The sequence below is a fragment of the Siphateles boraxobius genome, unplaced genomic scaffold, assembly GCF_051911475.1.
Source record: "Siphateles boraxobius isolate OS27281-9 unplaced genomic scaffold, OSU_SipBor_1 118, whole genome shotgun sequence".
NCBI lineage: Eukaryota > Metazoa > Chordata > Actinopteri > Cypriniformes > Leuciscidae > Siphateles > Siphateles boraxobius.
In genome coordinates, this window is record NW_027508720.1 from 76755 (window position 1) to 89799 (window position 13045).

The 13045-nt window shown below is 38.5% G+C and overlaps 1 protein-coding gene across 5 annotated transcripts in view; it reads right to left on the reverse strand.

Moving 5' to 3' along the window:
- Positions 1-2995: 2995 nt before the first annotated feature.
- elavl2 (ELAV like neuron-specific RNA binding protein 2) overlaps positions 2996-13045 on the reverse strand; it is a 42047-nt gene continuing 31997 nt past the window's right edge. For 3 of the 5 annotated variants that reach the window (XM_077201990.1, XM_077202014.1, XM_077201981.1), the window contains 3 exons: positions 6219-6444; positions 6093-6131; positions 2996-3789 (listed from right to left, as the gene is read on the reverse strand). In XM_077201990.1, the coding sequence (XP_077058105.1) occupies positions 3459-3789; positions 6093-6131; positions 6219-6444 (596 nt within the window). In that variant the 3' untranslated portion in view covers positions 2996-3458. The remainder of the gene's footprint in view (positions 3790-6092; positions 6132-6218; positions 6445-13045) is intronic. The other 2 variants (XM_077202004.1, XM_077201997.1) reach the window with 1 other exon arrangement.

A 13045-nucleotide genomic window follows, 5' to 3' on the forward strand; every position in this document is an offset into this window, starting at 1 on the left:
GTACAGAGTGAACAGCAACGGTCCTAGTACTGAGCCTTGTGGTACTCCATACTGAACTTGTGATCGATAAGACATCTCTTAATTTACTGCTACAGACTGATAACGGTCAGAAAAATATGATTTAAACCATGCTAATGCAATTTCACTAATGCCAACATAATTTGAGTATTTAAAAGAATGTTGTGGTCAATAGTCTAAAATACAGCACTAAGATCGAGTAACACTAATAGAGAGATACAACCATGATCAGATGACAAGAGCAAATCATTTGAGACTCTAATGAGAGCTGTCTCAGTACTATGATACGGTATAAATCCTGACTGGAAAACCTTGCAGATATCATTTCTTTCGAAAAAGGAAAATAATTGTGAGGATACTCCCTTTTCTATTATCTTTGACAGAAAAGGTAGATTCGAGATCGGCCTGTAATTGACTGATTCTGTAGGATCAAGTTGCATTTTTTTAACAAGCAGTTCAATAATAGTGAAGATGAATTAATGAAATTAAGAAGAGGATCTATGACCTCTGGAAGCATTTCTTTCAGTAGTTTAGTCGGTAAAGGGTCCAACATACATGTTGATTTAGATGATTTAACAAGTTTAGAAAATTCTTCCTCTCCTATAGCAAGGAATGAATAGAATTTTTCCTCAGGGAGACTACACTGCACTGCCTGATGCGATACTGTAGTAGACGGTTGCATAGTTATAATTTTCTCTCTAATATTATCAATTTTTTAAGTAAAGAAGTTCATAAAGTCATTACTCCTGTGCTCATTGGAAACTTCAGAAGTAGAAGCTTTATTTGTCAATTTAGCCACTATATCAAATAAATACCTAGGGTTTTGTTTACTTTCTTTTTAAGAGTCGAAAAATAAGCTGATCTAGCAGTTAAGGCATTTCTGTACGCAATCGTGATCTCTCCCCGAAATTCAAAAAACGTTTAGTTTAGTTTTCTTCAAGTTTCGCTCCCTTTTTCTGGCCGATCTCTTAAGGGCCCGGGTGTGCTCGTTGTACCACGGCGTTGGATTATTTTCTTTAATCTTCTTTAAGCGCAAAGGAGCAACTGTGTCTAAAGTGCTGGTAAAGAGAGAGTCAAAAGTTTCTGTCACAAAATTGAGTTCTTCTAAGCTACCTGGGATGATGAGATGATGAAACTGATCAGGAAGATTATCAATAAAGCGATCTTCAGTGGCAGAAGTGATGGTTCTAACATATTTGTAACACGGAGTCGGCTTTGCAGCCTTGGCTAAATGAAGTTTACACAAGACTAAATAATGATCTGATGTCATCGCACTGCTGTAGAATTTCCATGGCATCAACGTTGATTCCATGTTATAATATTAGATCTAGAGTATGATTACGACAATGAGTAGGTCCTGACACGTGTTGTCTAACTCCAATAGAGTTAAAAATGTCTTTAAATGCCAATCCCAATGCATCTTTTTCATTATCTACATGTATATTAAAATCACCAACAATTAGGACTTTATCTGCAGCCAGTACTAACTCTGATAGAAAATCTGTATGGTGCCCTGGTGACCTATATACAGTAGCCAGCACACGTCAAACACGATTTATCATTTACACTAGATACATTAAGCACTAACACTTCAAAATAATTATATTTGAAACTAGAATTTTCAGCAATTCTGAAGATATTACTATAGATCAGTGGTTCTCAACCCCAGTCATCGGGACCCACTGCTCTGCACATTTTGTGTCTCTCTTATCTGACACATTCAGTTCAGTTCAAGGAGTCTCTCCTAACGAGCTGGTGATCTGAATCAGGTGTGTTAAATAAGGAGACATAAAAAATGTGCAGCGCAGTGGGTCCCGAGGACTGGAGTTGAGAACCACTGCTATAGATTACAGCAACACCACCCCCTTTTCCTTTCAGACAAGGCTCGTATTTCTAACAGTAATCTTGGGGGGTGGTTTTAGCCAGGTTTCTGTCAAAAACAACACGCCTAGGTTATAATCTGGAATCATATCATTAACAATAAGTGCTTTTAAAGTAAGCTATCGAATATTCAGCAAACCAAGCTTTATCATTTGTTCATCTGTATTATATCTGTTTTTTTATTTGTTGAACATCAATTAAATTTTTACCCTTAAATGGGTTTGGAAGTGTTTTATATGTCCTAATTTGGGGAACAGACACAGTCTCTATATGATAATATCTAGGTGAAAGAGCCTCTATGTGATGGGATTTATCTGACCTTGGTGACGCGAGGCCGCTAGCAGACGGTCGGTTTAGCCAGTTTGTCCGCTCCCTGACCTGAGCCCCAGATTGTCATGTTTGAGCTCTAAGACTATGTGCCATATTACTAGAGAGAAGAGCAGCGCCATCCCAGGAGGGATGAATACAATCTCTTTTCAACAGGTCAGGTCTGCCCCAAAAATTCATAGACTTCCAATTGTCTATGAATTCTATATTTTGTGGACACCACTTAGACAGCCAGCCATTGAGTGAGGACAGTCTACTAACTATCTCATCACTCCAGCGAACAGGAAGGGGGCCACAGCAAATTACAGTGCCTGACATCGTACTTGCGAGTTCACACACCTTTTTAACGTTCATTTATAAAGTTAAACATCACACTAGCTGACTTGATTATGTCAGAAAAAATGGAAGCAGCTTTAAGGGCTCCCTGCAGTTTTCCACCAAAAAGCTTGATGGTTTAACCTTTGAAAATGAAAAAAATATTTTTTTTTAAAATTGATAGTATTGTAAAAAATACTATTGTAATTTTGAAGTTGTACTGTTCGATCTTTTTTTAAATACTCTATTTTACAGTGAATTAGAATAGTAATTTCTTATTTTGTTCATTTTTATTTAGTAATAATAATATCACTATTATTGATATAAAAAAAACACCTTTTAAAATTGTAAATCACAATTTTTTAATTAAACACAATTGGATTTTCCCTAAATTGTGCAGCCCTAATAGGTACAATAAAATAAACATAAGTTGCATTAAACAAAATACAGAATGTTTTCCCTTTAACGCATTTATTGATGTACTGAACAATAAAAACAAAAAAACCCAAATTATTTTAAACACAAAAGAACATGTACATCTTGTTTTATACTTATTTAAATATTTAACATAAAGATAGTCATTTAAATATTTAACATAAAGATAGTCATTAGCACAAAGAAAACTGAAATGGCCTAACTAAAGATTCATGCATGTACATTATGCAGTGGATTGCACCGCAGAAGCTGATGAGGAGAGATGGGAACACCAACATGGGAACGCTCTCCATCTCAGTATCACGAAGGTCACCATCCACATTACACACCAAAACAAACACACTTAACAGTCAGCTGTTATTCTAATTAAATCTTTAAACGTATATTTTAAACGTATGTTTTAAAAAGTAAACTTTTAAGAAAAGAAAAAAAATACATGAAATATTTCCTGTCATTAGAGTCATGTTTGCGTCTTCACTCATTCAGGCCTTGTGTGTTTTGTTTGTCTTGAACGAGACCTGTAAAACTCTGTCCCCGAGCCGATACCCATTCAAACTGGCGATTGCAACAGCAGCCTCGTCGTAATTTGTCATGGTCACAAAGCCAAATCCTTTGCACTTGTTTGTGTTGAAGTCTCGTATGACCTTTACGTTAGTCACAGCGCCAAATGGGCCAAACATCTGCCAGAGGACGTTCTCGTCGGCGTCTGGCGCCAGATTATACACAAAAATGCACCAGCCCGTACCAGCGTGACCCGGAAGATTGATGCCCGCCAGGCTGGTGACCCCATCAATGGACATGGGTGAGAATCTACTGCCAAAAACAAACAAAAACAGTATTTCAGCTAAAATGAAGATCATTTTCTATGGTACAGTAGTACGCTGCCAAGTAGCTGTTCAGTAATGGGCAACATGTTCCTTTCTATTAACAATATGGACTGTTTCAAAGCAGCTTTAATAGTGATAATAGGAAATTAAATGAAACCGAGATTGTTTAGGCTTTACAGCAGCTCTAGAATAAAGTTATTGTCCAGCTAAAGTTAGTTTTGATTGATTCACTTCCGTCGCAACGATCATTAGTTATTAACTTAGGGGCCGCTAACACAACACCATTCTAACAGAAAACCCTGAGAAGCGCTATATAAATGAAGGTGACTTGAATGTTTCTGTGTGTGCGCAGCGCAATCAGGGTGTCTACAGATATAAACAAGTTAAATTTAAGACTTTTTAATGCCACTCTGAATGAAATTTAAGCAAGCAAGCAAGCAACTTTATTTATATAGCACATTTTTTAAACAACAGAAGTTGCCCCAAAGTGCTTTACAGAATAATAACATTAAAGTCATACAACATAACAGACAAACTTTATTCAAAAGCTAAAGAAAATCAATAAGTTTTTAAATAAGACTTAAAAGTTGTAATCGATGGAGCTGACCTTACATAGAGACTATTCCAAAGTTTGGGAGCTAACAGGGCGAAAGCACAATCTCCTTTTGATTTTATATTACAACGAGGTACCTTTAAAAGTCGTTGATCGAAAGACCTGAGAACTCTGAAAGGAGGGTAAGGAACTATAAGATAGCTGATGTACTGGGGGGCAAGGCCTGACAATGCCTTGTAAACAAACAAGAGAATTTTAAAATCAATCCTAAATTTGACCGGAAGCCAATGTAGGGATTGCAGTACCTGCAGAGTCTGGGGGAGACCGATATATAGAGAATTGCAGCAGTCAAGCTTAGATGTAATAAAAGAATGAACTACAATTTCTAAATCCTCACTAGATAAAAAATGCTTTACTTTAGCAATTGATCTCAGGTTAAAAAAGCTTCCTTTGACAACAGCACAAATCTTTTTCTTAAAGTTAAGTGATGAGTCCATGATTACCCCTAAACTCTTTACATGATTCTCAGTCTTTAGGGATAAAAAAACCCAAATGATCAGGAAAGCAAGATGAGACGGGAGAGCCTACAATCAAAACCTCAGTTTTACTCTCATTTCATTAAATTTAAGACCAACCCTGTGATGGAAATACACATTATATTACATATATTTCATTCTATGTACAGACATGCATATCTGGCTATACAGTAGCCTGTCCTCTCACTCAGCAGCAGGTGTGTATAAGGTTGTATTGTTTATTTCTTAACCTGTGCAACTGTGTAGGGTGTAAAGTTGCTTTACAAATGTATAGCAATAGACTCTTTCAGCTGTTGCACAACTGTGCTCCAAACTCAAAATCTAAAGCGACTGGGAAAAGCTACACAACTGTGCAGCTTTATTGGCCTTAGCTTTACAGCCTTTAACTATCTGGGGGAAAAAAATTGTGTGGGGAAGGGCTCTGCACTTTTCTCATGTCTTACCTCCTGCTTGTCTTACATGCTCACAGTAATGTCTGTGAACGTATTGGCAGTAGCAAGTCTCTGTACTTTAGATCTCTGCAGCAGATCTATTCCGCCAAGACCAAATACATATTTGTACCAAATACCCATTACCATGCTAATCTCTCCCGAGGGTTGTCATGATAGAAATACCATAGTTTTATAGAAACAATACACCAGAAGGAAAGTTACAGTATTTTATCATCTGAAACTTTGCTGCAACTTATATTCCACAGCAGCTTAAATAATGCAATTAAATGTCAAGCATGTAAAACAATTGCAAAGCGCACATTTTCATTTGTGCTGAATGAGATAAGTATGTGAGCCCAAGTTTAATGCGCTATCCATTTCGCAAACACAGGTCATTTTAAAAAGAACTTGTTTTGGAGAGGAGGGAACTTAAAATCTTTATAAACCATTATAAATACTGTAAACGTATTTGTTTTCACCGGTGTTTTACATTATTATATCCAGAAATAATAAAATGTGACATATACAGTAATGCAACTTTTGATTTTTTTTCTCTTAAAGCAACGTTGACCAAGTGTAACTTTCAAGGAAAATAAAAAGTTAGAAACCATATTGTTACTTTTTTGCCATGGTATAACCTGTGGTTATCATGATCTACAAATGTATATGATACTATAAAAGTAGACATAGTGATTTTACTGTGGCAGAGCTCCAGACTAAAACATTGCTTTAATAGATTTCCCACAAGCAGCGGCAGAAAGTAACATACCTCTTGACTCCATATGCCATGTTGAGGAGATTATCCAGCCTGAAACACATGCACACACATAAAATGAAATCGCATTCAGGTTAAAGTCAGCACCAGTGCAGTGAACCTGAACCAGTGTGCGAGTACCTGAATCTCTGGGCCTGCTGCGCCAGCGGTCCTGGGTATCGTCTGTTGGGCGACTGGTACAGGTGAGACAGCAGCGCCTGGCTGCTTTTCTGACTGGGGTTGTTGGCAAATTTCACTGTGATTGGCTCGGTGGCACCTGGTGGTTTCTGTCCATTGAGACCTTTAATGGCCTCCTCAGCCTCAACGCGCCGGTCAAATCGGATGAAGCCCACACCTCTGGACACACCTGAACACCACAAAAAAGTACTTTAAATCTGATTAGACTAGGACCTGTCCTGTGACAAACAATTTTGGTAAATTATAATTGCTGTACCATAGACTTGATTTGATTAACAGGGCACAGAAACAGACACCATGAAACATTGCAACTTAGAAATTCACTGATTTCGATAACTGAAAACATTTGTCTGAAATTTTCAGGTTGCGTTCAATTGCTTTGGTGACGCACGTGAACTGATACTCTTCCTCTTTACTTCTAGTTATAGCTCGATAAACCTAAATGAACTTTAAATGGTTGTTGAAAAAAAAAACTGTGCAAGTTACTGAAATTATGTCCATAGCTTGAGGGGAAAAAAAACCCCTCTTTTTACTTAACCTGTTCTTCAATATTTAATGTATATTTGAATTGACCCCGTTATTAAAGAGTTATTAAATCTTTAAATTTCTACAACAGGGTAACCTTAAATAAATAAATAAATATACTGATACCGATACCTTGACTTCAATACCGGTTCCTGAACGATATTTTTTCTCAAAAAAACTAGTTTTATTTTTTCACACTCATATTTTGAGTCTGTAACAAAACACCAATGCTTAAGTTTTCTATGTACAGGGCTCCAGACTAACTTTTCCACTGGTTGCACTGGTGCTACCAACTTTCTCAGTTGGTCACACCAGCATATGATTTGGTCGCACCTTTTTTTTTTTTTTGCTACATGCCATGGGATTAATCAATGCATGCTGATGAATAGTGGTTTTAATGGAACAAGGCTAGCAAAGGCTTTCTGGGTTGCAGCAGAAATACCTGTAATATATTAATTATACTTGCCAAATTTCAGGATTTTCATGGATTTTGGACAGTAATTTAATCTGTAATTTTAAGCATTTTACATTTGAATTATATACAATCTATCTATTTACATTTGAATCATAATCTATCTATCTATCTATCTATCTATCTATCTATCTATCTATCTATCTATTATCATCTTTCTATCTTTTAAAAATCATTAAACATTCAAATGTATGCATTACATTTTAAAAGATTAGAGATACTGATACAGATTTATCGTTATCAAAGCTTATAGTTGTAACAAAAAGCAGAAATCTCACACTCCTTACCTTCTGCATTTTATAATAATTTCCTTTTCCTCTGTCGAGCAATCGATCATGAGAGTAATCGCTCGACGGAGGAAAATATAACCGCTGAAAAGACGTAGGAGGAAGGGACTCTGTGTTTCGTGAGATCATTTTTATCATTTTTATATGCCTTAATTCGTGAATTCGTAATTGGCGCGTTTCACCATCAGTGTGCAATGCGCGTGACGTCTACGTTCGTCAATAAATAAACTGCACGTGTCTTGCGGAAGAACATTGTAGACGGAACTTCTCTCCGTTAATGTCTATGGCGAGTCACGCAGGCACTGGGCAACTCCGCAACCGAGACGACCCCGGGATAAAATAGTCAGAATATAAACACTTATTATAGGCGTACCGTAGTGATTCAGAATAAGTCAAAAACACGGTTTGGAAAATGGATTCATGATGTAGCCTACTCGTTCATTTTGAACATAAGTTACGAACTGCAGCAGCTGATACAACGCGTTCTGTTGCTCAAGCGTCCACTCGCACAAATGCGACCATATAACATTTTAACTCGCACATTCTCAAAAAATGGTCGCATATGCGACCAATTTGGTCGCAGTCTGGAACCCTGATGTATCCTAATAATTTAACAACATGTATTCTTTACTTCAATGAGCTTGTTGTTTCTGCCTTAACTTAATGCGTTGTTTCTGCCTTAAAATTTTCATTCAGTTTCATCGTTAAAGTAACACCAGTTAACTTTTCAACCTTCATAATATATTTCCAAGTCTCTAGTGATGGTACATCGACTTACAATAGGTTGAATGACACGTCTGCCATAGCCTGACGGGGTCTGTAGCGTTTTTAATCGTACTTTTAAACTTCGGGTTTCGGGTAGTAACCGGCGAACAAAGAGAACTACAAAACTCGACTGCTTTACGGCATATACGTCACTTCGACCACCACCACCACTTCCTTAAAATCGCAGGGCTGTCAAGTGTCAGTGTGAGCGTGACAGTCACTCATTTCGGTCTTTTCACGCTCTCCCGCCACACATTGTATTTCTCACGCTGAAAAACTATTTGTAATATATTTAATATGTCGCAGCGCCCAAAACTCTGGCCGCGCCGCTCTCACTGTGGAACAGGCATGAATTCAAGCGCGTCTCCTCTGGTGTTGTTCGTCTGGTGTTGTTAGCCAATCACAAAATGGCACTATTGTATCTGGGTAACATTTAACGCAACAACCAATGACACCCCGTAGTCTGGGGTGTTTTTTTGTCTGCCTGACTATGTTACGGAAGCTGTCTTATCCTCCGTTTATCTTCATGAATCAGGTAATGATTATTTGTCTTGCCTCAAGCTATAATGCAAAACGATTTGTCAAATTTGCAGATTTATTTATGGTAGCTTGATATTATAATATTGACGATATATGGTTATTATTTACCACTCAAACATTGCATTGAAGTATCATATAGATTCAGTAAAACGGTAACCAATAGACTAGGCTACTATAATGACACTGGCTGACCACGTGTAACCACACCAGCAGAGGACCTCCACATCCAGCATCTTCCAAGATCGTCTGAGACCAGCCACCCGGACAGCTGCTGTCAGCAACAGTCTCAGGGAAGCTCATCTGCATGCTCATGCAATCAACTGACTGCAGTTCGTCGTCGTAACCGAGTGGGCAAATGCTCTTATTCTATGGCGTCTGGCACTTTGAAGAGGTGTTCTCTTCACAGATGAATCCCGGTTTTCACTGTACAGGGCAGATGGCAGACAGCGTTTATGGTGTCATGTGGATGAACGGTTTGCTGATGTCAGCGTTGTGAATTAAGTGGACAATGGTGGCAGTGGGATTATGGTATCCGCAGGCGTATGTTATGGACAACGAACACAGGTGCATTTTATTGATGGCATTTGGAATGCACAGAGATACCGTGCAAGATCCTAAGGCCCATTGTTGTGCCATTCATCCACGACAATCACCTCATGTTGCAGCATGATAATGCACTGCCCCATGTTGCAAGGATCTGTACACAATTCCTGGAAGCTGAAAACATCCCAGTTCTTGCATGGCCAGCTTACTCACTGGACATGTCATCCATTGCACATTTTAGAGTGGCTTATAATTGTGGCCAGCCTAAGGCACACCTGTGCAATAATCATGCCATCTAATCAGCATCTTGATATGCCACACCTGTGAGGTGGATGGATTATCTCGGCAAAGGAGAAGTGCTCACTAATACAGATTTAGAAAGATTTGTGTACAATATTTGAGAGAAATATGCCTTGTGTACATAGAAAAAGTCTTAAATCTTTGAGTTCAGCTCGTGAAAAATGGCGGCAAATACAAGTGTTGCGTTTATAATTTTGTTTAGTATGTATATGTATGCATGTATATATATATATATATATATATATATATATATGTATATACACACACACACACACACACACACACACACATGTGCTGGTCATATAATTAGAATATCATCAAAAGTTGATTTATTTCAGTAATTCCATTCAAAAAGTGAAACTTGGATATTAAATTCATTCATTACACACAGACTGATATATTTCAAGTGTTCATTCCTTTTAATTTTGATGGTTATAACTGACAACTAATGAAAACCCCAAAATCGGTCTCTCCAAAAATTAGAATAGTGAAAAGGTTCAATAATGAAGACACCTGGTGCCACACTCTAATCAGCTAATTAACTCAAAACACCTGCAAAGGCCTTTAAATGGTCTCTCAGTCTAGTTCTGTAGGCTACACAATCATGTGGAAGACTGCTGACTTGAAAGCTGTCCAAAAGACGACCATTGACATCTTGCACAAGGAGGGCAAGACACAAAAGGTCATTGCTAAAGAGGCTGGCTGTTCACAGAGCTCTGTGTCCAAGCACATTAATAGAGGCGAAGGGAAGGAAAAGATGTGGTAGAAAAAAAGTGTACAAGTAAAAGGGATAACCGCACCCTGGAGAAGATTGTGAAACAAAACCGATTCAAAAATGTGGGGGAGATTGACAAAGAGTGGTCTGCAGCTGGAGTCAGTGCTTCAAGAACCACCACACACAGACGTATGCAAGACATGGGTTTCAGCTGTCGCTCCCACTCTTGAACAAGACAGCGTCAGAAGTGTCTCACCTGGGATAAAGACAAAAAGGACTGGACTGCTGCTGAGTGGTCCAAAGTTATGTTCTCTGATGAAAGTAAATTTTGCATTTCCTTTGGAAATCAAGGTCCCAGAGTCTGGAGGAAGAGACGAGAGGCACAGAATCCACGTTGCTTGAAGTCCAGTGTAAAGTTTCCACAGTCAGTGATGGTTTGGGGTGCCATGTCATGTGCTGGTGTTGGTCCACTCTGTTTTCTGCGGTCCACGGCCAATGCAGCGGTCTACCAGGAAGTTTTAGAGCACTTCATGCTTCCTGCTGCTGACCAACTTTATGGAGATGCAGATTTCATTTTCCAACAGGACTTGGCACCTGCACACAATGCCAAAGCTACCAGTACATGGTTTAAGGACCATGGTATCCCTGTTCTTAATTGGCCAGCAAACTCGCCTGACGTTAACCCTATAGAAAATCTATGGGGTATTGTGAAGAGGAAGATGCGATACGCCAGACCCAACAATGCAGAAGAGCTGAAGGCCACTATCAGAGCAACCTGGACTCTCATAACTCCTGAGCAGTGCCAGACTGATCAACTCCATGCCACGCCGCATTGCTGCAGTAATTCAGGCAAAAGGAGCCCCAACTAAGTATTGAGTGCTGTACATGCTTATACTTTGTTCATACTTTTCAGTTGGCCAACATTTCTGAAACCCTTTTTTGTATTGGTCTTAAGTAATATTCTAATTTTCGGAGATACTGAATTTGGGATTTTCATTCAGTCAGTTTTAATCACAATTAAATTAAATAAACATTTGAAATATATCAGTCTGTGTGTAATGAATGAATATAATATCTGTGTGTAATGAATGAATATAATATCCAAGTTTCACTTTCTGAATGGAATTACTGAAATCAACTTTTGGATGATATTCTAATTATATGACCAGCACCTGTATGTATGTGTATATATATATATATAGAGAGAGAGAGAGAGAGAGAGAGAGAGAGGGAGAGAGAGAGTGTGTGTGAGAAAGGGAGAGATTTATGTGCAATTTGAATACTTATATACAACTCGTTTTTCATTTAGCCGAAAACTAAGTTTAATAATGAAGTAAAATAAAAACTATCTAGGTTATTGGTGTATATTTCAGGTTTGTTCAGAGGAGACGGCATCTCAACCCCTCAGTGGCAGTTCAAGTTGTGTCAGGAGGGACAATATCCGTTTCCTTTATCTGGGAACGAGGGTTACATCGAGAAGTTCCATTTCTGTCGATCACTTTCGAAAATGTATCAAAATACAGAATAGGGGTCCTCTGCGTGCCAACAGCAAGTGCAGCTACACTAACTCACAACTCGCCCAGGGCAATGGGGACTATCAAGGGGACCTCCTCACCTCTAGGGGGAGGTCACTCAAGCCATAGCCATAAAATAAAAAACATAGTCAGAAAAGGCCTGAGTAAACCTGGTTAACGTTAGGAAGCATTTTCATTCTCACTGAGAAAGGAACACTACGGAGACCACATCTATGGAGCAGAAGGGAGTACTACATAGGAAAGAGTCCCTGTGGTGGGTTGACGAGGGGGATTACTAGCTTCACAGCGACTATTGACAGAGCTAGCTCCGTCAAGGGGGAGGACACTGGGTTCACAGAGAGGGAAACTAAACAGTGAACGAATACATTGTATAGGGGCACTGTTAAGGAACCACTACATACGGAGCACTAGCCAGATTACAATGGTTCACCTAAAAAGGGGCATACCACGAGTAATGGGCCTTGAATTGAGTTCCTATACCGGACTCGTCTACTGCAATAGTGTGAAGAATGATGGAGAAGGGTGGTCTAGGGCAGGGGTCGGCAACAGACCAAAACTGGCCCGCAAGCAATAATATCTGACCCACGCCCGCAGCCAGCTTATTTTGATAGCGGCTGGTTCTGAAATAGATCTGTCATGACATCAACAGTTACTCACAATCACTTCGTCTTTAGTGATTTTGCCTTCAAAATAAAAGTACCACAACGTTTTTGCAGCAATGTTTTATTTTGAGATGAATTGAGAGCTTTTAATTTGAAAAGTTCTGAAAGACATTCAAAGAAGTCTGTGGATCGCTAGACACAGCACTAAAATAGCCGTCATGAAATGTCTATAATCTTGGTAAACAGTGATAACTTTGTTGCAGATAAGACACACCGGCTTTGCATTTACAAAAAATGAGGTAGGATGAACGGGGTTATTATTTATTTATATATATATATATATATATATATATATATATATATATATATTAGGGCTGTCACGATGTTAGATTTTTCACACCACGGTTATTGTGGCCAAATTAATTCACGATATCGATATATCGCGATATCTTAAGAAACCATGGGGGAAAAAATGTCAAATCAGTC